This window comes from Oncorhynchus nerka, linkage group LG26 (assembly GCF_034236695.1).
Source record: "Oncorhynchus nerka isolate Pitt River linkage group LG26, Oner_Uvic_2.0, whole genome shotgun sequence".
In the NCBI taxonomy this organism is placed as follows: Eukaryota; Metazoa; Chordata; class Actinopteri; order Salmoniformes; family Salmonidae; genus Oncorhynchus; species Oncorhynchus nerka.
In genome coordinates this window covers 49,002,169-49,025,387 of record NC_088421.1, presented here as the reverse complement: position 1 = coordinate 49,025,387, position 23,219 = coordinate 49,002,169, and the positions used below count along the sequence as shown (strand labels likewise).

General features: G+C 50.4%; 1 protein-coding gene across 1 annotated transcript in view; it reads left to right on the top strand.

Moving 5' to 3' along the window:
- The window catches only part of LOC135564791 (serine/threonine-protein kinase SMG1-like), a 137,286-nt gene that overhangs the window by 64,099 nt on the left and 49,968 nt on the right, over positions 1-23,219 (top strand). Inside the window, 14 exon segments of the mRNA XM_065010850.1 lie at positions 625-854; positions 2,646-2,800; positions 4,068-4,290; positions 11,142-11,388; positions 12,482-12,552; positions 13,630-13,788; positions 13,980-14,231; positions 15,141-15,279; positions 15,526-15,635; positions 16,077-16,295; positions 18,792-18,985; positions 19,710-19,882; positions 22,204-22,483; positions 22,873-23,145. Of these exon segments, the coding sequence (XP_064866922.1) occupies positions 625-854; positions 2,646-2,800; positions 4,068-4,290; positions 11,142-11,388; positions 12,482-12,552; positions 13,630-13,788; positions 13,980-14,231; positions 15,141-15,279; positions 15,526-15,635; positions 16,077-16,295; positions 18,792-18,985; positions 19,710-19,882; positions 22,204-22,483; positions 22,873-23,145 (2,725 nt within the window).

Below are 23,219 nucleotides of genomic sequence, written 5' to 3'. Positions count from 1 at the left end.
GTACCTAAACATCAATGATAAACATCAATGTACCTAACGATAAACATCAATGTACCTAACGATAAACATCAATGTACCTAACGATAAGCATCAATGTACCTAACGATAAACATCAATGTACCTAACGATAAACATCAATGCCTTTCTTAAAATCAATACACACAAGGATATATATTTTTTAAACCTGCATTTTTAGTTAAAAGAAATTGACGTTAGCAGGCAATATTAACTAGATAAATTGTGTCACTTCTCTTGCGTTCTGTGCAACAGAGTCAGTATCAACAGCAGTTAGGAGCGAGGAGAGGGACGGAAGCTATACTGTTACATTGGCAATAGTATAGTGCCTATAAGAACATCCAATAGTCAAAGGTATATGAAATACAAATGGAAGAGAGAAATAGTCCTATAATTCCTGTAATAACTACAACCTTAAACTTCTTACCTGGGAATATTGAACCACCAGCTTTCATATGTTCTCATGTTCAGAGCAAGGAACTTAAATGTTAGCTTTCTTACATGGCACATATTGCACTTTTACTTTTTTTTAAAACTTTCTCCGACATTGTGTTTTTGCATTATTTAAACCAAATTGTCTCAACTCGCCATAACATCTTTGTCTCCCAGGAAACAAGCTCCCGTCGGCCCTGCCCACCTTCCTGGGCAGCATGCAGGGGGAGGGGCTGTGTGAGGAAGGGGAGGGGACACTGGGCAGTAACCCCGCCTCCCAGGAGGAAGATGGGCGGGGTGAGGAGTTTCCTGCACTGTGTTCCAGCCAGGACCAGGCCATGATGCATGACTGCTACAGCAAGATAGTGGACAAGCTGTCTGCCGCCAACCCCACTATGGTGTTACAGGTAAATACTTCCCCCCCTATGGTGTTACGAGTAAATACCTCCCCCTACTGCAGCCAACCCCACTATGGTGTTATAGGTAATTACCTCCCCCTACTACTGGTGTTACAGCTAAATGCTTCCCCTCATTACTGGTGTTACAGTTAATTATGTCCCCCTAGTCCTAGCTAGCTCCCCACTCATGCTGCACATAATTATATCCTCTTGAATCATGTTACATGGCGTGTAGAGGTTTTTGAAATGGTTAATTTGTAAGTCGCTCTGGATAAGAGCGTCTGCTAAATGACTTAAATGTAAATGTAATGAATGTACTGTCCTTACTGGGGTACAACTATTTCCAAAACGAGGATAATTGATCTCCCCTAGTTAACTATTAAACACCATCCGTCATTCAGAGAAAGTGACCTTTCCTCAGTTCACTGATATATATATACAACGTTATTGGTGATAATATGGTGCAAACCATCATGTCCAATATGCTGTTTTCAAAGCTGATTGTCACCAATAAGTTTAATTCACTGGGTTAAATGATTGGTCTTTCCCTCTGCGAACTGACTATGCATCTCCATGACTGACTGTCGTCTTAGACGGTGCACATTTAAAAAAGAATATATATATATATATATATATTAGGATACTCCTATGCTGTTGTTGATGATCAGTAAGTACCAGAGGTGTGGACTCGAGTCACATGACTTGGCCCCACCTCTGGTAAGTACCCATACTGGTCGTCCTCTAAAATAAAAACCGCTTTGAATGAATTTGTCTCCATCCTAGGATCATGTGATGCTCATAAAGAGTATTTACAACTTCTATTATTCAGAAAAACAAAGTACTGTCAGATACCCTCATACTGTCTAAAAGGAGATGTTGGGATATGACATATTGGCCCTGCTTGTGTCTGGTGGCGTCCTGAGCTAACCAGGTGTGACTCTGTGTGTCTGTCCGTGGGTCCCCAGGTCCAGATGCTAACCAAGTGTGACTCTGTGTGTCTGTCCGTGGGTCCCCAGGTGCAGATGCTAACCATGTGTGACTCTGTGTGTCTGTCCGTGGGTCCCCAGGTCCAGATGCTAACCACGTGTGTCTGTCCGTGGGTCCCCAGGTCCAGATGCTAACCATGTGTGACTGTGTGTCTGTCCGTGGGTCCCCAGGTCCAGATGCTAACCATGTGTGACTCTGTGTGTCTGTCCGTGGGTCCCCAGGTCCAGATGCTAACCACGTGTGTCTGGTGGGTCCCCAGGTCCAGATGCTAACCACGTGGGACTCTCTGTGTGTCTGTCCGTGGGTCCCCAGGTCCAGATGCTAACCATGTGTGACTCTGTGTGTCTGTCCGTGGGTCCCCAGGTCCAGATGCTAACCATGTGTGACTCTGTCTGTGTGGGTCCCCAGGTCCAGATGCTAACCATGTGTGACTCTCTGTGTGTCTGTCCGTGGGTCCCCAGGTCCAGATGCTAACCAGTGACTCTGGTGTCTGCTGGGTCCCCAGGTCCAGATGCTAACCACGTGTGACTCTCTGTGTGTCTGTCCGTGGGTCCCCAGGTCCAGATGCTAACCACGTGTGACTCTGTGTGTCTGTCCGTGGGTCCCCAGGTCCAGATGCTAACCACGTGTGACTCTGTGTGTCTGTCCGTGGGTCCCCAGGTCCAGATGCTAACCACGTGTGACTCTGTGTGTCTGTCCGTGGGTCCCCAGGTCCAGATGCTAACCACGTGTGACTCTGTGTGTCTGTCCGTGGGTCCCCAGGTCCAGATGCTAACCACGTGTGACTCTGTGTGTCTGTCCGTGGGTCCCCAGGTCCAGATGCTAGTGGGAGAGCTGCGGCGCGTGACTCTGCTGTGGGATGAGTTGTGGCTGGGCGTCCTGCAGCAGCAACACATGCACGTCCTGCGCAGGATTCAGCAGCTGGAGGACGAGGTCAAGAGAGTGCAGAACAACAACACTCTACGCAAGTGAGTCACACACACACACACACACACACACACTACTAGGGTACACACTACGCAAGTGAGTGACACACACACACACACACACACTACTAGGGTACACACTACGCAAGTGAGACACACACACACAGACACACACTACTAGGGTACACACTACGCAAGTGAGTCACACTACTAGGGTACACACTAGGGCACGCTACTAGGGCACGCGCTACTAGGGCACACGAAGTATAGGATTTGATTAATCAAACACCGGTTTCAGAATGACCCCAACTCCCAGTCACAAAACAGTTCATTAATGCACATAAGTAGCAGAATAGTGTGTTGTGGTCCAGTGGTTAGCTCTGCAGGCCCTGTCTCAGGTACTGGGTAGCCTCGGCCCCGTCTCAGGTACAGCCTCGGCCCCGTCTCAGGTACCAGGTAGCACGCCCCGCTCAGGTACCGGGTAGGCCCTGTCTCAGGTACTGGGTAGCCTCGGCCCCGTTCAGGTACTTAATCAAACCCGTCTCAGGTACTGAGCCTCGGCCCCGTCTCAGGTACTGGGTAGCCTCGGCCCCCAGTCTCAGGTACTGCAGCCTCGGCCCCGTCTCAGGTACTGGGTAGCCTGGTCTCAGGTACTGGGTAGCCGGGGTCCCTCTCAGGTACTGGGTAGCCTGCCCCTCTCAGGTACTGGGTAGCCTCGGCCCCGTCTCAGGTACTGGGTAGCCTCGGCCCCGTCTCAGGTACTGGGTAGCCTCGGCCCCGTCTCAGGTACTGGGTCACGTCTCAGGTACTGGGTAGCCTCGGCCCCGCCTCAGGTCAGCCGGGTACTCAGGTACTGGGTAGCCTCGGCCCCGTCTCAGGTACTGTAGCCCGGCCCCGTCTCAGGTACTGGGTAGCCTCGGCCCCGTCTCAGGTACTGGGTAGCCCGGGCCCCGTCTCAGGTACTGGGTAGCCCGGGCCCCGTCTCAGGTACTGGGTAGCCCGGGCCCCGTCTCAGGTACTGGGTAGCCCGGGCCCCGTCTCAGGTACTGGGTAGCCTGGGCCCCGTCTCAGGTACTGGGTAGCCTGGGCCCCGTCTCAGGTACTGGGTAGCCTGGGCCCCGTCTCAGGTACTGGGTAGCCTGGGCCCCGTCTCAGGTACTGGGTAGCCCGGGCCCCGTCTCAGGTACTGGGTTTCATTCTGACCCTCTGCACTTCTCACTCGCTAACTATACAACACTGTCCTGTCTCAACATGTATGTTTTAACCTCCGTCAAAGGAACATAGATGAACAGTGTGTCTCCTCTGTCAGGGAGGAGAAGGTGGCCATCATGTGTGAGAAGCACTCCGCTCTGATGCGTCCCGTGGTGTTCGCTCTGGACCACGTGAGGAGCATCACCACGACGCCCGCCGAGACCCCCCACGAGACCTGGTTCCAGCAGACCTACGGGGACGCCATCACCTCGGCCTTGGAGAGACTGAAGAGCCCTCACAACCCGGCCAACCCGGCCAGCAGCTGGGTCCCGTTCAAACAGGTACGACCAGAAAATAGCTAGCTAGAACAAAGTGTTAATAAGATACATTCATTTAAAAGATTAAAAGCAATACAAATAAGTTATCCAGTAGGCATCTACTGATATACAGTGATGTGTTAGTGACATGCTATTTGACAACGATTAAAATAAACAAAACCTAATGAATAAGATAAAACAGAACAGACTTTTGGCTGATGTTATGGGGCTCACATTGTCCCCCACTAATGGTTAAAGGTAGACTAGGGGAGATGGCGTTAAAATGAACAGCACCGTAGATATTGAGATTTCTAGCTAATGACAAATGGTCTTCAAATTGGTAACTGTACAAAATAAGATGCTCATATTGACAAGGAGAATATTAGCATCGTAAAGACGAGAGAGAGAGAAACCCAGCTGGCTAGCGTGTCTGGTTCTGGCTGACTGTCTACTCAGCTCGTTATCAAAACCAAAGTTAATTTCGCACCAATCTTATCCATCAGAATAAATACTTTTAAAATGTAAATATCATAATTACCAACGTAAAAACATTGTGTAGAGTTTCTTACCCTGATGTTACTGTCCTGATCTCAACGACAGAGCTGTCAACTTGTGAGAAACCTTTTCTTACCCTGATGTTACTGTCCTGATCTCAATGACAGAGCTGTCAACTTGTGAGAAACATTTTCTTACCCTGATGTTACTGTCCTGATCTCAATGACAGAGCTGTCAACTTGTGAGAAACCTTTTCTTACCCTGATGTTACTGTCCTGATCTCAACGACAGAGCTGTCAACTTGTGAGAAACCTTTTCTTACCCTGATGTTACTGTCTTGATCTCAACGACAGAGCTGTCAACTTGTGAGAAACCTTTTCTTACCCTGATGTTACTGTCCTGATCTCAACGACAGAGCTGTCAACTTGTGAGAAACCTTTTCTTACCCTGATGTTACTGTCCTGATCTCAACGACAGAGCTGTCAACTTGTGAGAAACCTTTTCTTACCCTGATGTTACTGTCCTGATCTCAACGACAGAGCTGTCAACTTGTGAGAAACCTTTTCTTACCCTGATGTTACTGTCCTGATCTCAACGACAGAGCTGTCAACTTGTGAGAAACCTTTTCTTACCCTGATGTTACTGTCCTGATCTCAACGACAGAGCTGTCAACTTGTGAGAAACCTTTTCTTACCCTGATGTTACTGTCCTGATCTCAATGACAGAGCTGTCAACTTGTGAGAAACCTTTTCTTACCCTGATGTTACTGTCCTGATCTCAACGACAGAGCTGTCAACTTGTGAGAAACCTTTTCTTACCCTGATGTTACTGTCCTGATCTCAACGACAGAGCTGTCAACTTGTGAGAAACCTTTTCTTACCCTGATGTTACTGTTCTGATCTCAATGACAGAGCTGTCAACTTGTGAGAAACCTTTTCAGGTCCAGTGGGGACCAGGTGCCACTTTCAGTCCCCGTGCCTAAACTCTGTTTGCTCAAACCTGCCAAGGATGCATTGGGAAAGGGGCGTCAGTTGTTACTATGGCAATTCAAGATGGCGCTACCCATATTGTTAGGGTCTCAACAAACAGAGTAAAAAAAAGTCACGGGTGACCTAGAAAAGGCTCAAACCCAAGTTTATTCAGCCGCTCCTTCTATGTTATGGAGATGTTTCTATGTTAAATGGAGAATAGAGATGTTTCTATGTTAAATGGAGATGTTTCTATGTTAAATGGAGATGTTTTATGTTAAATGGAGATGTTTCTATGTTAAATGGAGATGTTTCTATGTTATGGAGATTTTTCTATGTTAAAGGCAGATTTTTCTATGTTAAAGTCAGATGTTTCTATGTTAAATAGATGTTTCTATGTTTACATTTACATTTAAGTCATTTAGCAGACGCTCTTATCCAGAGCGACATACAAATTGGTGCGTTCACCTTATGACATCCAGTGGAACAGCCACTTTACAATAGTGCATCTAAATCTTTTAAGGGGGGTGAGAAGGATTACTTTATCCTATCCTAGGTATTCCTTAAAGAGGTGGGGTTTCAGGTGTCTCCGGAAGGTGGTGATTGACTCCTGTCCTGTCGTGAGGGAGTTTGTTCCACCATTGGGGGCCAGAGCAGCGAACAGTTTTGACTGGGCTGAGTGGGAACTGTACTTCCTCAGTGGTAGGGAGGCGAGCAGGCCAGAGGTGGATGAACGCAGTGCCCTTGTTTGGGTGTAGGGCCTGATCAGAGCCTGGAGGTACTGAGGTGCCGTTCCCCTCACAGCTCTGTAGGCAAGCACCATGGTCTTGTAGGGGATGCGAGCTTCAACTGGAAGCCAGTGGAGAGAGCGGAGGAGCGGGGTGACGTGAGAGAACTTGGGAAGGTTGAACACCAGACGGGCTGCGGCGTTCTGGATGAGTTGTAGGGGTTTAATGGCACAGGCAGGGAGCCCAGCCAACAGCGAGTTGCAGTAATCCAGACGGGAGATGACAAGTGCCTGGATTAGGACCTGCGCCGCTTCCTGAGTGAGGCAGGGTCGTACTCTGCGGATGTTGTAGAGCATGAACCTACAGGAACGGGCCACCGCCTTGATGTTAGTTGAGAACGACAGGGTGTTGTCCAGGATCACGCCAAGGTTCTTAGCGCTCTGGGAGGAGGACACAATGGAGTTGTCAACCGTGATGGCGAGATCATGGAACGGGCAGTCCTTCCCCGGGAGGAAGAGCAGCTCCGTCTTGCCGAGGTTCAGCTTGAGGTGGTGATCCGTCATCCACACTGATATGTCTGCCAGACATGCAGAGATGCGATTCGCCACCTGGTCATCAGAAGGGGGAAAGGAGAAGATTAATTGTGTGTCGTCTGCATAGCAATGATAGGAGAGACCATGTGAGGTTATGACAGAGCCAAGTGACTTGGTGTATAGCGAGAATAGGAGAGGGCCTAGAACAGAGCCCTGGGGGACGCCAGTGGTGAGAGCGCGTGGTGAGGAGACAGATTCTCGCCACGCCACCTGGTAGGAGCGACCTGTCAGGTAGGACGCAATCCAAGCGTGGGCCACGCCGGAGATGCCCAACTCGGAGAGGGTGGAGAGGAGGATCTGATGGTTCACAGTATCGAAGGCAGCCGATAGGTCTAGAAGGATGAGAGCAGAGGAGAGAGAGAGTTAGCTTTAGCAGTGCGGAGCGCCTCCGTGATACAGAGAAGAGCAGTCTCAGTTGAATGACTAGTCTTGAAACCTGACTGATTTGGATCAAGAAGGTCATTCTGAGAGAGATAGCGGGAGAGCTGGCCAAGGACGGCACGTTCAAGAGTTTTGGAGAGAAAAGAAAGAAGGGATACTGGTCTGTAGTTGTTGACATCGGAGGGATCGAGTGTAGGTTTTTTCAGAAGGGGTGCAACTCTCGCTCTCTTGAAGACGGGAGGGACGTAGCCAGCGGTCAGGGATGAGTTGATGAGCGAGGTGAGGTAAGGGAGAAGGTCTCCGGAAATTGTCTGGAGAAGAGAGGAGGGGATAGGGTCAAGCGGGCAGGTTGATGGGCGGCCGGCCGTCACAAGACGCGAGATTTCATCTGGAGAGAGAGGGGAGAAAGAGGTCAGAGCACAGGGTAGGGCAGTGTGAGCAGAACCAGCGGTGTCGTTTGACTTAGCAAACGAGGATCGGATGTCGTCGACCTTCTTTTCAAAATGGTTGACGAAGTCATCTGCAGAGAGGGAGGAGGATTCAGGAGGGAGGAGAAGGTGGCAAAGAGCTTCCTAGGGTTAGAGGCAGATGCTTGGAATTTAGAGTGGAAGAAAGTGGCTTTAGCAGCAGAGACAGAAGAGGAAAATGTAGAGAGGAGGGAGTGAAAGGATGCCAGGTCCGCAGGGAGGCGAGTTTTCCTCCATTTCCGCTCGGCTGCCCGGAGCCTTGTTCTGTGAGCTCGCAATGAGTCGTCGAGCCACGGAGCGGGAGGGGAGGACCGAGCCGGCCTGGAGGATAGGGGACATAGAGAGTCAAAGGATGCAGAAAGGGAGGAGAGGAGGGTTGAGGAGGCAGAATCAGGAGATAGGTTGGAGAAGGTTTGAGCAGAGGGAAGAGATGATAGGATGGAAGAGGAGAGAGTAGCGGGGGGAGAGAGAGCGAAGGTTGGGACGGCGCGATACCATCCGAGTAGGGGCAGTGTGGGAAGTGTTGGATGAGAGCGAGAGGGAAAAGGATACAAGGTAGTGGTCGGAGACTTGGAGGGGAGTTGCAATGAGGTTAGTGGAAGAACAGCATCTAGTAAAGATGAGGTCGAGCGTATTGCCTGCCTTGTGAGTAGGGGGAAGGTGAGAGGGTGAGGTCAAAAGAGGAGAGGAGTGGAAAGAAGGAGGCAGAGAGGAATGAGTCAAAGGTAGACGTGGGGAGGTTAAAGTCGCCCAGAACTGTGAGAGGTGAGCCGTCCTCAGGAAAGGAGCTTATCAAGGCATCAAGCTCATTGATGAACTCTCCGAGGGAACCTGGAGGGCGATAAATGATAAGGATGTTAAGCTTGAAAGGGCTGGTAACTGTGACAGCATGGAATTCAAAGGAGGCGATAGACAGATGGGTAAGGGGAGAAAGAGAGAATGACCACTTGGGAGGGATGAGGATCCCGGTGCCACCACCCCGCTGACCAGAAGCTCTCGGGGTGTGCGAGAACACGTGGGCGGACGAAGAGAGAGCAGTAGGAGTAGCAGTGTTATCTGTGGTGATCCATGTTTCCGTCAGTGCCAAGAAGTCGAGGGACTGGAGGGAGGCATAGGCTGAGATGAACTCTGCCTTGTTGGCCGCAGATCGGCAGTTCCAGAGGCTACCGGAGACCTGGAACTCCACGTGGGTCGTGCGCGCTGGGACCACCAGATTAGGGTGGAGAGAGGAGAGAACAGGGATAGACAGACACATAGTTGACAGGCTACAGAAGAGGCTACGCTAATGCAAAGGAGATTGGAATGACAAGTGGACTACACGTCTCGAATGTTCAGAAAGTTAAGCTTACGTAGCAAGAATCTTATTGACTAAAATGATTAAAATGATACAGTACTGCTGAAGTAGGCTAGCTGGCAGTGGCTGCGTTGTTGACTTTGTAGGCTAGCTGGCAGTGGCTGCGTTGTTGACACTACACTAATCAAGTCGTTCCGTTGAGTGTAATAGTTTCTACAGTGCTGCTATTCGGGGGCTAGCTAGCAGCAGTGTTGATTACGTTACGTTGCGTTAAAAGAACGACAATAGCTGGCTAGCTAACCTAGGAAATCACTCTAGACTACACAATTATCTTTGATACAAAGACGGCTATGTAGCTAGCTATGTAGCTAGCTACGATCAAACAAATCAAACCGTTGTACTGTAATGAAATGAAATGAAAATGTGATACTACCTGTGGAGCGAAGCGGAATGCGACCGGGTTGTTGAGTGAGGAAGTTCTATTCGGTAGACGTTGGCTAGCTGTTGGCTAGCTAGCAGTGTCTCCTACGTTAAGGACGACAGATAGCTGGCTAGCTAACCTCGGTAAATTAAGATAATCACTCTAAAACTACACACTCTAAACTACACAATTATCTTGGATACGAAGACAGCAAAGACAACTATGTAGCTAGCTAACACTACACTAATCAAGTCATTCAGTTGAGTGTAATAGTTTTTACAGTGCTGCTATTCGGTAGACGGTGGACGTTAGCTAGCTGGCTAGCTGCTGGGCAGATAGCAGTGTAGACTACGTTAGGACGACGAAATACGATAATTACGCAATTATCTTTGATACAAAGACTGCTATGTAGCTAGCTAAGAAGAAATTGCTAAGATTAGACAAATCAAACCGTTGTGCTATAATGAAATGTAATGAAATGTAATGAGAAGTTATACATACTACCTGCAGACCGAAGTGCGGATGCGACCGCTCGCTCCAACCCGGAAGTAAAAGGGAGATGTTTCTATGTTAAATTGAGATGTTTCTATGTTAAATGGAGATGTTTCTATGTTAAATAGAGATGTTTCTATGTTAAAGGGAGATGTTTCTATGTTAAATTGAGATGTTTCTATGTTAAAGGGAGATGTTTCTATGTTAAATTGAGATGTTTCTATGTTAAAGGGAGATGTTTCTATGTTAAATAGAGATGTTTCTATGTTAAATAGAGATGTTTCTATGTTAATTAGAGATGTTTCTATGTTAATTAGAGATGTTTCTATGTTAATTAGATATCTTTCTATGTTAAATGGAGATGTTTCTATGTTAAATAGAGATGTTTCTATGTTAATTAGAGATGTTTCTATGTTAAATAGAGATGTTTCTATGTTAAATAGAGATGTTTCTATGTTAATTAAAGAGATGTTTCTATGTTAAATGGAGATGTTTCTATGTTAAATGGAGATGTTTCTATGTTAAATGGAGATGTTTCTATGTTAAATGGAGATGTTTCTATGTTAATTAAATGTTAAATGGAGATGTTTCTATGTTAAATGGAGATGTTTCTATGTTAAATGGAGATGTTTCTATGTTAAATGGAGATGTTTCTATGTTAAATAGAGATGTTTCTATGTTAATTGGAGATGTTTCTATGTTAAAGGGAGATGTTTCTATGTTAAATGGAGATGTTTCTATGTTAAATGGAGATGTTTCTATGTTAATTAGAGATGTTTCTATGTTAAAGGGAGATGTTTCTATGTTAAATTGAGATGTTTCTATGTTAAAGGCAGATGTTTAGTTTTACCTTTAAGATTAGGGTTGGGGGAAGGGAAGCTGATCCTAGATCTGTTTTTAATGTAAACTTGGTCCGTGTGTGTGAAGGTGCTTTTGGTTTCCGTGAGTGTCCAATGTATCTGTAACCCTTTTAAAATTTATATTGTACTTTTTTTGTTGAAGTGGATTTAAATGAAAGTTTTAAATTGTCTCCTAGATCATGCTGAGTCTCCAGCAGAGGGCTCAGAAGAGGACCAGCTATCTGCTGCGTCTGGACCACATCAGCCCCCGCCTGGCTGCCATGGCGACCACTGAGATGGCGTTGCCGGGCGAGGTGTCGGCAACGGACGCGTTGACCATCCAAAGTGTTGGCAACACCATCACCATCCTGCCGACCAAGACCAAGCCCAAGAAACTACACTTCCTGGGCTCTGACGGACGCAACTACCCTTACCTCTTCAAAGGTAGCGACCACACACACACACACACACACACACACACACACATACACACACACGATGAACGCAACTACCCTTACCTCTTCAAAGGTAGAGACCACACACACGATTAACACACACCTCTTCAAAGGTACACACACACACACACACACACACACGATGAACGCAACTAACCTTACCTCTTCAAAGGTAGCGAACACACACACACACACACACACACACACACGATGAACGCAACTACCCTTACCTCTTCAAAGGTAGCGACCACACACACACACACACACACACACACGATGAACGCAACTAGCCTTACCTCTTCCAGACAGAACAACCTCCAGGCAGACGACCAGCAGGAATAGAAGTCTGAACCTAATTTTCCTTTCTCCTCCTTACTCTACCTCCTTCCTCCTCTCTCTCCCTCTCTCTGATTTGACCCTCATCTATTCCTCCCTCTCCTTCCTCCTCTCTCTCCTTCCTCCTCTCTCTCCCTCTCTCTGATTTGACCCTCATCTATTCCTCCCTCTCCTTCCTCCTCTCTCTCCTTCCTCCTCTCTCTCCTTCTTTCTCCCTCTCTCCTCTCCCTCCCTCTCCTTTCTCCTCCTTACTCTACCTCCTTCCTCCTCTCTCTCCCTCTCTCTGATTTGACCCTCATCTATTCCTCCCTCTCCTTCCTCCTCTCTCTCCTTCCTCCTCTCTCTCCCTCTCTCTGATTTGACCCTCATCTATTCCTCCCTCTCCTTCCTCCTCTCTCTCCTTCTTTCTCCCTCTCTCCTCTCCCTCTCCTTTCTCCTCCTAACTCTACCTCCTTCCTCCTCTCTCTCCCTCTCTCTGATTTGACCCTCATCTATTCTTCCCTCTCCTTCCTCCTCTCTCCCTCTCCTTCCTCCTCTCTCCCTCTCCTTCCTCCCCTCTCTCCTTCCTCCTCCCTCTCCTTCCTCCTCTCTCTCCCTCTCTCTGATTTGACCCTCATCTATTCTTCCCTCTCCTTCCTCCTCTCTCCCTCTCCTTCCTCCTCTCTCCCTCTCCTTCCTCCCCTCTCTGCTTCCTCCTCCCTCTCCTTCCTCCTCTCTCTCCTTCCTCCTCTCGCTCCCTCTTTCAGGTCTGGAGGACCTCCACCTAGATGAGCGAATCATGCAGTTCCTTTCCATAGTCAACACCATGTTCACCAAGGTACGTTCTGTAGTCAATACCATGTTCACCAAGGTACGTTCTGTAGTCAATACCATGTTCACCAAGGTACGTTCTGTAGTCAATACCATGTTCACCAAGGTACGTTCTGTAGTCAACACCATGTTCACCAAGGTACGTTCTGTAGTCAATACCATGTTCACCAAGGTACGTTCTGTAGTCAACACCATGTTCACCAAGGTACGTTCTGTAGTCAATACCATGTTCACCAAGGTACGTTCTGTAGTCAACACCATGTTCACCAAGGTACGTTCTGTAGTCAATACCATGTTCACCAAGGTACGTTCTGTAGTCAACACCATGTTCACCAAGGTACGTTCTGTAGTCAATACCATGTTCACCAAGGTACGTTCTGTAGTCAATACCATGTTCACCAAGGTACGTTCTGTAGTCAATACCATGTTCACCAAGGTGCGTTCTGTAGTCAATACCATGTTCACCAAGGTCGTTCCGTAGTCAACACCATGTTCACCAAGGTACGTTCTGTAGTCAACACCATGTTCACCAAGGTACGTTCTGTAGTCAACACCATGTTCACCAAGGTACGTTCTGTAGTCAACACCATGTTCACCAAGGTACGTTCTGTAGTCAACACCATGTTCACCAAGGTACGTTCTGTAGTCAACACCATGTTCACCAAGGTACGTTCTGTAGTCAACACCATGTTCACCAAGGTACGTTCTGTAGTCAACACCATGTTCACCAAGGTACGTTCTGTAGTCAACACCATGTTCACCAAGGTACGTTCTGTAGTCAACACCATGTTCACCAAGGTAACATGATTGATCGGTCATTTAAAATACGAGGCTGGTCCAGCCAGAGACAACACAGAGTACAGGGTATGGGGGCCTGTGTAGTTCAACTGTGAAAAAATACACCAAATATAAAATAAAAATAAAAATGTAAAAAGATTTAACAAAGAATAAAAGTAGTATAATAGGTGATTAAACCTGAAGGCCTGTTCCAGTCATATTAACTGCTACTGGGAAAGACGGGCTGTTTCATGTGGTCATACGACTGCTGCTGTTGTCTGCAGAGCATAACTCTGTTCTCCTCTAGGTGAACCAGCAGGAACGCCCCCATTTCCACGCCCGCCACTACTCCGTCACCCCGCTGGGGACGCGCTCAGGACTCATCCAATGGGTGGACGGCGCCACGCCGCTCTTCGGCCTCTACAAGCGCTGGCAGCAGAGAGAGGCCGTGCTGCAGGCTCAGAAGGTAATGGTTGTGGGGGTGGTGGTGGTGTGTGTGTGTGATTTTTTTTGTAGGAACTTGCTCTGTGAATGTGTAGAGCTCAATTACATTCAACATTGAAACTATGGCAATGCCAAGCACTTTGTTGGGCCGTGGGCCTTGAGCTCTGTCTCTACTCATCTCTCATCACTTTCTGTCTCTCGCTCCTCCCCCAGGCCCAGGATTCGTTCCAGCAGCAGCCCCAGCCCCTCCCTCTGGTTCCACGGCCCAGTGAGCTCTACTACAGCAAGATAGGCCCCGCCCTGAAGGGAGTGGGGCTCAGCCTGGATGTTTCGCGGCGCGATTGGCCGCTCAGCGTGATGAGGGATGTGCTTAAGGAGCTGATGGCGTCCACGCCCCCTAACCTGCTGGCCAAAGAGCTGTGGTGCTCCTGTACCACGTCTAGCGAGTGGTGGAGGGTCACACAGGTGAGCTGGGGGTCAAAGGTCAAACAGGGTTTACTGTCAGTCAGTCAAGGGTTAGAGGTCACACAGGTTGTGTGGCTGCTTCTTCCTCGTATCCTTTCCTTCATCTGCACTGATCTGAAAACAACTGATGTGAAAACATGGCGTAACTAAGACTGGATACAGGATCCACTCATAGAGTTGGATAGAGGACTCATCTTTGTAGATCTGTTAATTTCCATACTAAAAGGTCCCTCTCTTACTCTATGGATCCACCTCTATCGGGCCTCCCGGGTGGCGCAGTGGTCTAGGGCACTGGGCTGTGCCACCAGAGACTCTGGTTTCATGCCCAGGCTCTGTCGACAGCCGGCTGCGACCGGGAGGTCCATGGGGCGACGCACAATTGGCCTAGCGTCGTCCGGGTTAGGGAGGGTTTGGTCGGTAGGGATATCCTTGTCTCATCGCGCACCTGTGGCTGGGCGCAGTGCACGCTGACCAGGTCGCCAGGTGTACGGTGTTTCCTCTGACACATTGGTGCGGCTGGCTTCCGGGTTGGATGGCGCTGTGTTAAGAAGCAGTGCGGCTTGGTTGGGTTGTGTTTTGGAGGACGCATGGCTTTCAACCTTAGTCTCTCCCGGGCCTCTACGGGAGTTGTAACGATGAGACAAGATAGTAATTACTAACAACAATTGGATACCACAAAGTTGGGGAGAAAAAGGGGGGTAAAATTTAAAAATAAAAGGTCCTCTATCTTCCTCTATGGATCCACCTGGCTAGGGCTCTCTGACTAGTGCAGATGAAGGAAAGGAAGCCATGTTGGACTAATGCTTGGGAAGTGAAGACGTCAACAAATGTCAAATTAAACCTTACTGGTGGCTAATTAATGTTAAATGAACGCTCCTCTTCTTCCTCCTCTTCTTCCTCCTGCCACAGTCCTACGCCAGGTCCACTGCTGTGATGTCTATGGTGGGCTACATCATTGGCCTCGGCGACCGTCACCTTGACAACGTGCTGATTGACATGACGACGGGAGAGGTGGTGCACATCGACTACAACGTCTGCTTCGAGAAAGGTAAATAAATAGTTATATTCTGAGGTTTGAACCAGCAGCGACCCTCCTGGTTTAGACAGGTTGCTCTGTGGATTTCACTGCTGTTTGTCCTACTGATGTGTGATGTTTCTCTCTCTCCCTCTCGTGTGTGTGTGTTTGTGTGGTGATTCTCTGTGTGTGTGTGTGTGATGTTTCTCTGTGTGTGTGTGTGATGTTTCTCTCTGTGTGTGTGTGTGTGTGATGATTCTCTCTGTGTGTGGTCTCCAGGGAAGAGCCTGCGTGTGCCAGAGAAAGTGCCGTTCCGTATGACCCACAACATAGAGACGGCCCTGGGAGTCACTGGGGTGGAGGGCATCTTCAGACTGTCCTGTGAACAGGTACTAGCTAGTGGAACAGTCTCCTGTGAACAGGTACTAGCTAGTGGAACAGTCTCCTGTGAACAGGTACTAGCTAGTGGAACATTCTCCTGTGAACAGGTACTAACTAGTGGAACATTTAGGAGACTCTTCTGCTGTGGTGCCTTGGGTGACGTTAAACTCATTTAAACTTCCTGGCTTTGTCTGCTGTTGATCACCTCAAACTTCACTTACAACTTCGTCTTGTTTACTTCTAAACATTTCTAAAACGTTCCAGACACATTTAAAGACATTCCTGAAATGTTTTTTTGTTTGTTTTTGTTTGACATTTCTGAAACATGCAAACCATAATTCTAATCTTCTCTTTTCTGATTGGTCAGGTGGTCCAGATGATGCTAACCTCTCCTCTTTGATTGGTCAGGTGTTCCAGATGATGCTAACTTCTCCTCTTTGATTGGTCAGGTGATTCAGATGATGCGTCGTGGGCGGGAGACGCTGCTGACCCTGCTGGAGGCGTTTGTGTACGACCCTCTGGTGGACTGGACGGCCGGGGGGGAGGTGGGCTTCGCCGGGGCCGTGTACGGAGGGGGGGGGCAGCAGGCGGAGAACAAGCAGAGCAAGAGAGAGATGGAGAGAGACATCACACGCTCCCTCTTCTCCTCCCGCGTGGCTGAGATCAAGGTGAGCAGTGGGAGACGGAGGCAGATCCAGCTCTCTCTGTCTGAAATGGCACTCTGTTCCTTGTAGAGGTCGTCCTGTATGTTGTGGATGGAGCACCACTTCACCTGTCGTTCCCCTTACCAGATGTTCTGAAATGACCAGGCCACTGACATCTTCCCCCCTTCACTTCCTCCCTTCTTCACTACCTCCTTCCTTCACTTCCTCCCTCCTTCACTACCTCCTTCCTTCACTACCTCCCTCCTTCACTACCTCCCTCCTTCACTACCTCCTTCCTTCACTACCTCCCTCCTTCACTACCTCACCCCCCTTTCTCCATCCTTCACTACCTCACCCCCCTTTCTTCATCCTTCACTACCTCACCCCTCCCTTCACTACCTCCCTCCTTCCTTCACTACCTCCCTCCTTCCTTCACTACCTCCCTCCCTCCTTCCTTCACTACCTCCCTCCTTCCTTCACTACCTCCCTCCTTCCTTCACTACCTCCCTCCTTCCTTCACTACCTCCCTCCTTCCTTCACTACCTCCCTCCTTCCTTCACTACCTCCCTCCTTCCTTCACTACCTCCCTCCTTCCTTCACTACCTCCCTCCTTCCTTCCTTCACTACCTCCCTCCCTCCTTCCTTCACTACCTCCCTCCTTCCTTCACTACCTCCCTCCTTCCTTCACTACCTCCCTCCTTCACTACCTCCTTCCCTCCTTCACTACCTCCCTCCCTTCACTACCTTCCTCCCTTCACTACCTCCCTCCTTCCTTCACTACCTCCCTCCTTCCTTCACTACCTCCCTCCTTCCTTCACTACCTCCCTCCTTCCTTCACTACCTCCCTCCTTCACTACCTCCTTCCTTCACTACCTCCCTCCTTCACTACCTCACCCCCCTTTCTCCCTCCTTCACTACCTCACCCCCCTTTCTCCATCCTTCACTACCTCACCCCTCCCTTCACTACCTCCCTCCTTCCTTCACTACCTCCCTCCTTCCTTCACTACCTCCCTTCCTTCACTACCTCCCTCCTTCCTTCACTACCTCCCTCCTTCCTTCACTACCTCCCTCCTTCCTTCACTACCTCCCTCCCTCCTTCACTACCTCCCTCCTTCACTACCTCCTTCCTTCACTACCTCCCTCCTTCACCACCTCACCCCCCTTTCTCCATCCTTCACTACCTCACCCCTCCCTTCACTACCTCCCTCCTTCCTTCACTACCTCCCTCCTTCCTTCACTACCTCCCTCCTTCCTTCACTACCTCCTTCCTCCCTTCACTACCTCCTTCCTCCCTTCACTACCTCCTTCCTCCCTTCACTACCTCCTTCCTCCCTTCACTACCTCCTTCCTTCCTTCACTACCTCCTTCCTTCCTTCACTACCTCCTTCCTCCCTTCACTACCTCCCTCCCTCCCTTCACTACCTCCCTCCCTCCCTTCACTACCTCCCTCCCTCCTTCACTACCTCCCTCCCTCCTTCACTACCTCCCTCCTTCCTTCACTACCTCCCTCCTTCACTACCTCCTTCCTTCACTACCTCCCTCCTTCACTACCTCCCCCCCTTTCTCCCTCCTTCACTACCTCACCCCCTTTCTCCATCCTTCACTACCTCACCCCTCCCTTCACTACCTCCCTCCTTCCTTCACTACCTCCCTCCTTCCTTCACTACCTCCCTCCCTTCACTACCTCCCTCCTTCCTTCACTACCTCCCTCCTTCCTTCACTACCTCCCTCCTTCCTTCACTACCTCCCTCCTTCCTTCACTACCTCCCTCCTTCCTTCACTACCTCCCTCCCTCCTTCACTACCTCCCTCCCTCCTTCACTACCTCCCTCCCTCCTTCACTACTTCACTACCTCCCTCCCTCCTTCACTACTTCACTACCTCCCTCCCTCCTTCACTACCTCCCTCCTTCCTTCACTACCTCTCTTTCTCCCTCCTTCACTACCTCCCTCCCTCCTTCACTACCTCCTTCACTACTTCACTACCTCCCTCCTTCACTACCTCACCCCCTCTCTTTCTCCCTCCTTCCTTCACTACCTCCCCTCCTTCCTTCACTACCTCCCTCCTTCCTTCACTACCTCCCTCCTTCCTTCACTACCTCCCTCCTTCCTTCACTACCTCCTTCCTTCCTTCCTTCACTACCTCCCTCCCTCCTTCCTTCACTACCTCCCTCCCTCCTTCCTTCACTACCTCCCTCCCTCCTTCCTTCACTACCTCCCTCCCTCCTTCCTTCACTACCTCCCTCCCTCCTTCCTTCACTACCTCACCCCCTCCCTTTCTCCCTCCTTCACTACCTCACCCCCTCCCTTTCTCCCTCCTTCACTACCTCACCCCCTCCCTTTCTCCCTCCTTCACTACCTCACCCCCTCCCTTTCTCCCTCCTTCACTACCTCCCTCCTTCACTACCTCCCTCCTTCACTACCTCACCCCCTCTCTTTCTCCCTCCTTCCTTCACTACCTCACCCCCTCTCTTTCTCCCTCCTTCACTACCTCACCCCTCCCTTTCTCCACCTCACTCCAGGTGAACTGGTTTAAGAACCGTGAGGAGATGTTGGGGGTCCTGCCCCAGGTGGAGGGGGCAGTGGAGGAGTACCTCACCCTGCAGAAGCTGCTCTCTCAGGGGGACAAGATGACCACCAAGATCCTGGAGGAGATGAGCTTCCTGGAGGGGGCTGAGAGCTGCTCAGACCACCTCATACTCACCCTGGAACACAGGTCTGTTACACTCCTGACCTCTAACCCCAGACATGTAACCCCTGACCTCTAACCCCAGACCACCTCATACTCACCCTGGAACACAGGTCTGTTACACTCCTGACCTCTAACCCCAGACCACCTCATACTCACCCTGGAACACAGTTATCTAACCCCAGACCACCTCATACTCACCCTGGAACACAGTTATGTAACCCCTGACCTCTAACCCCAGACCAGCTCATACTCACACTGGAACACAGTTATGTAACCCCTGACCTCTAACCCCAGACCACCTCATACTCACCCTGGAACACAGATCTGTTACACTCCTGACCTCTAACCCCAGACCATCTCATACTCACCCTGGAACACAGTTATGTAACCCCTAACCTCTAACCCCAGACCACCTCATACTCACCCTGGAACACAGTTATGTAACCCCTGACCTCGTACTCACCCTGGAACGTAACCCCTGACCTCTAACCCCAGACCACCTCATACTCAACCTGGAACACAGTTATGTAACCCCTGACCTCTAACCCCAGACCACCTCATACTCACCCTGGAACACAGTTATGTAACCCCTGACCTATTGCAGATGGAGGTGTTCAGACCCAGGGTTCTTATCAGAAAGTTGGTCACAATGCAACACGGATTAGACGCTCTTGAACATGGCCCCTCTCTCTCTCCGTAGGTACACAGAGCTCTGTATGTGATTTTTCTCCCCTCTCCCCCCCACCAGGTACTCTGAGCACACCCAGCTAGCATCTCGTCAGCGTACCGTCCAGGAGTTGATCCAGGGGAAGCAGGGTGACCTGGACCAGTGGATGTCCCAGTACCAAGCAGCCTTCAGCAGCCTGGAGGCCACACAGCTGGCCAGTCTACTGCAGGACATCAGCAGTCACATAGACCTGGGTTAGTGTCTGTAGAGGTGGGAGAGGGGGTTCTGTGTCTGGTTCCAGCTGGCCAGTCTACTGCAGGACATCAGCAGTCACATAGACCTGGGTTAGTGTCTGTAGAGGTGGGAGAGGGGGTTCTGTGTCTGGTTCCAGCTGGCCAGTCTACTGCAGGACATCAGCAGTCATATAGACCTGGGTTAGTGTCTGTAGAGGTGGGAGAGGAGGTTCTGTGTCTGGTTCCAGCTGGCCAGTCTACTGCAGGACATCAGCAGTCATATAGACCTGGGTTAGTGTCTGTAGAGGTGGGAGAGGAGGTTCTGTGTCTGGTTCCAGCTGGCCAGTCTACTGCAGGACATCAGCAGTCACATAGACCTGGGTTAGTGTCTGTAGAGGTGGGAGAGGAGGTTCTGTGTCTGGTTCCAGCTGGCCAGTCTACTGCAGGACATCAGCAGTCACATAGACCTGGTTTAGTGTCTGTAGAGGTGGGAGAGGAGGTTCTGTGTCTGGTTCCAGCTGGCCAGTCTACTGCAGGACATCAGCAGTCATATAGACCTGGGTTAGTGTCTGTAGAGGTGGGAGAGGAGGTTCTGTGTCTGGTTCCAGCTGGCCAGTCTACTGCAGGACATCAGCAGTCACATAGACCTGGGTTAGTGTCTGTAGAGGTGGGAGAGGAGGTTCTGTGTCTGGTTCCAGCTGGCCAGTCTACTGCAGGACATCAGCAGTCACATAGACCTGGGTTAGTGTCTGTAGGGGTGGGAGAGGGGGTTCTGTGTCTGGTTCCAGCTGGCCAGTCTACTGCAGGACATCAGCAGTCACATAGACCTGGGTTAGTGTCTGTAGAGGTGGGAGAGGGGGTTCTGTGTCTGGTTCCAGCTGGCCAGTCTACTGCAGGACATCAGCAGTCATATAGACCTGGGTTAGTGTCTGTAGAGGTGGGAGAGGAGGTTCTGTGTCTGGTTCCAGCTGGCCAGTCTACTGCAGGACATCAGCAGTCATATAGACCTGGGTTAGTGTCTGTAGAGGTGGGAGAGGAGGTTCTGTGTCTGGTTCCAGCTGGCCAGTCTACTGCAGGACATCAGCAGTCACATAGACCTGGGTTAGTGTCTGTAGAGGTGGGAGAGGAGGTTCTGTGTCTGGTTCCAGCTGGCCAGTCTACTGCAGGACATCAGCAGTCACATAGACCTGGTTTAGTGTCTGTAGAGGTGGGAGAGGAGGTTCTGTGTCTGGTTCCAGCTGGCCAGTCTACTGCAGGACATCAGCAGTCATATAGACCTGGGTTAGTGTCTGTAGAGGTGGGAGAAGGGGTTCTGTGTGGTTCCAGCTGGCCAGTCTACTGCAGGACATCAGCAGTCACATAGACCTGGGTTAGTGTCTGTAGAGGTGGGAGGGGAGGTTCTGTGTCTGGTTCCAGCTGGCCAGTCTACTGCAGGACATCAGCAGTCACATAGACCTGGGTTAGTGTCTGTAGGGGTGGGAGAGGGGTTCTGTGTCTGGTTCCAGCTGGCCAGTCTACTGCAGGACATCAGCAGTCACATAGACCTGGGTTAGTGTCTGTAGAGGTGGGAGAGGGGGTTCTGTCTGGCCAGTCTACTGCAGGACATCAGCAGTCATATAGACCTGGGTTAGTGTCTGTAGAGGTGGGAGAGGGGTTCTGTCTGGCCAGTCTACTGCAGGACATCAGCAGTCATATAGACCTGGGTTAGTGTCTGTAGAGGTGGGAGAAGGGGTTCTGTGTGGTTCCAGCTGGCCAGTCTACTGCAGGACATCAGCAGTCACATAGACCTGGGTTAGTGTCTGTAGAGGTGGGAGAGGAGGTTCTGTGTCTGGTTCCAGCTGGCCAGTCTACTGCAGGACATCAGCAGTCACATAGACCTGGGTTAGTGTCTGTAGGGGTGGGAGAGGGGGTTCTGTGTCTGGTTCCAGCTGGCCAGTCTACTGCAGGACATCAGCAGTCACATAGACCTGGGTTAGTGTCTGTAGAGGTGGGAGAGGGGGTTCTGTCTGGCCAGTCTACTGCAGGACATCAGCAGTCATATAGACCTGGGTTAGTGTCTGTAGAGGTGGGAGAGGGGGTTCTGTCTGGCCAGTCTACTGCAGGACATCAGCAGTCACATAGACCTGGGTTAGTGTCTGTAGAGGTGGGAGAGGGGGTTCTGTGTCTAGTTCCAGCTGGCCAGTCTACTGCAGGACATCAGCAGTCACATAGACCTGGGTTAGTGTCTGTAGAGGTGGGAGAGGGGGTTCTGTGTCTAGTTCCAGCTGGCCAGTCTACTGCAGGACATCAGCAGTCATATAGTCCTGATTGATTAACCTTCTATCTCTTCCTCCCTCCCCCAGGTCCTCCCAGCTACGTCCCGGCCACAGCCTTCCTGCAGAACGCCGGCCAGGCCCACCTAATCAGCCAGTGCGAGGGCCTGGAGGCTGAGTTGGGCTCCCTGCTGCAGCAGCGCCGTGGGGCCCTGCGAGGCTGTCTGGAGCAGCTGCACAGCTATGCCACTGTGGCTCTGCTGTACCCGCGGGCTGTGCTGCTGCGCCACAGGGCCCACCTCTGGAAACAGTGGCTGGAAGAGCTGCTCTGTGACATGACTGTTGACCACTGCCAGCAGATCTCCAGACAGTGAGTTGGAGTGGACACATGCTGGCTTTCTCCTCTCCTCTCTTTCTTGCCATCTCGCTCCATATCTTTCCTTCTCATTCCTCATTATCTCTGTCTCTCCTCTCTCTCTCTCTCTATCTGTCTCTCTCTCTCTCTCTCTCTCTCTCTGTCTCTCTGTCTCTCTCTCCTGTCTCTCTCTCTCTCTCTCTCTCTCCTCTCTCTGTCTCTCTCTCTGTCTCTCTCTCTTTCTGTCTCTCTCTCTGTCTCTCCTTCTGTCTCTCTGTCTCTCTCTCTGTCTCTCTCCTCTCTGTCTCTCTCTCTCTACTCTAATATTTTATTATTTTCATTAAATGGACAGTTATTTTATCGATCTGTGCTCTCCCTTCCTCTCCAAACGTCCCTCCCTCCAGGTATGAGGTCCAGTTTGCCCCCCAGCCTCCCCTTGCATCGTGCCAGTTCCTGTCCAGCGTTGAGCTGGCCCTGCAGCACCAGGCCTCAGAGACCAACACGCGTGTCCTGCGCCAGGCGGAGCGTGTCAAGGCCGAGGGAGCCACGGTCCACGCGTGTGAAGAACAGCTGCAGGAGATTGAGCGTTGCATCAGTGTGTTCCTCCTAGAGAACCCAGAGCAGGGCTCTCTCAGCCTGGCCACCATCATCTCATCAGCCCTCTGCACCCTCACCAGGTCTGTCTGGCTGTGTGCTGGGGTTAGACGTGTGTGTGCTGGGGTTAGACGTGGGTGTGTGTGTGCTGGGGTTA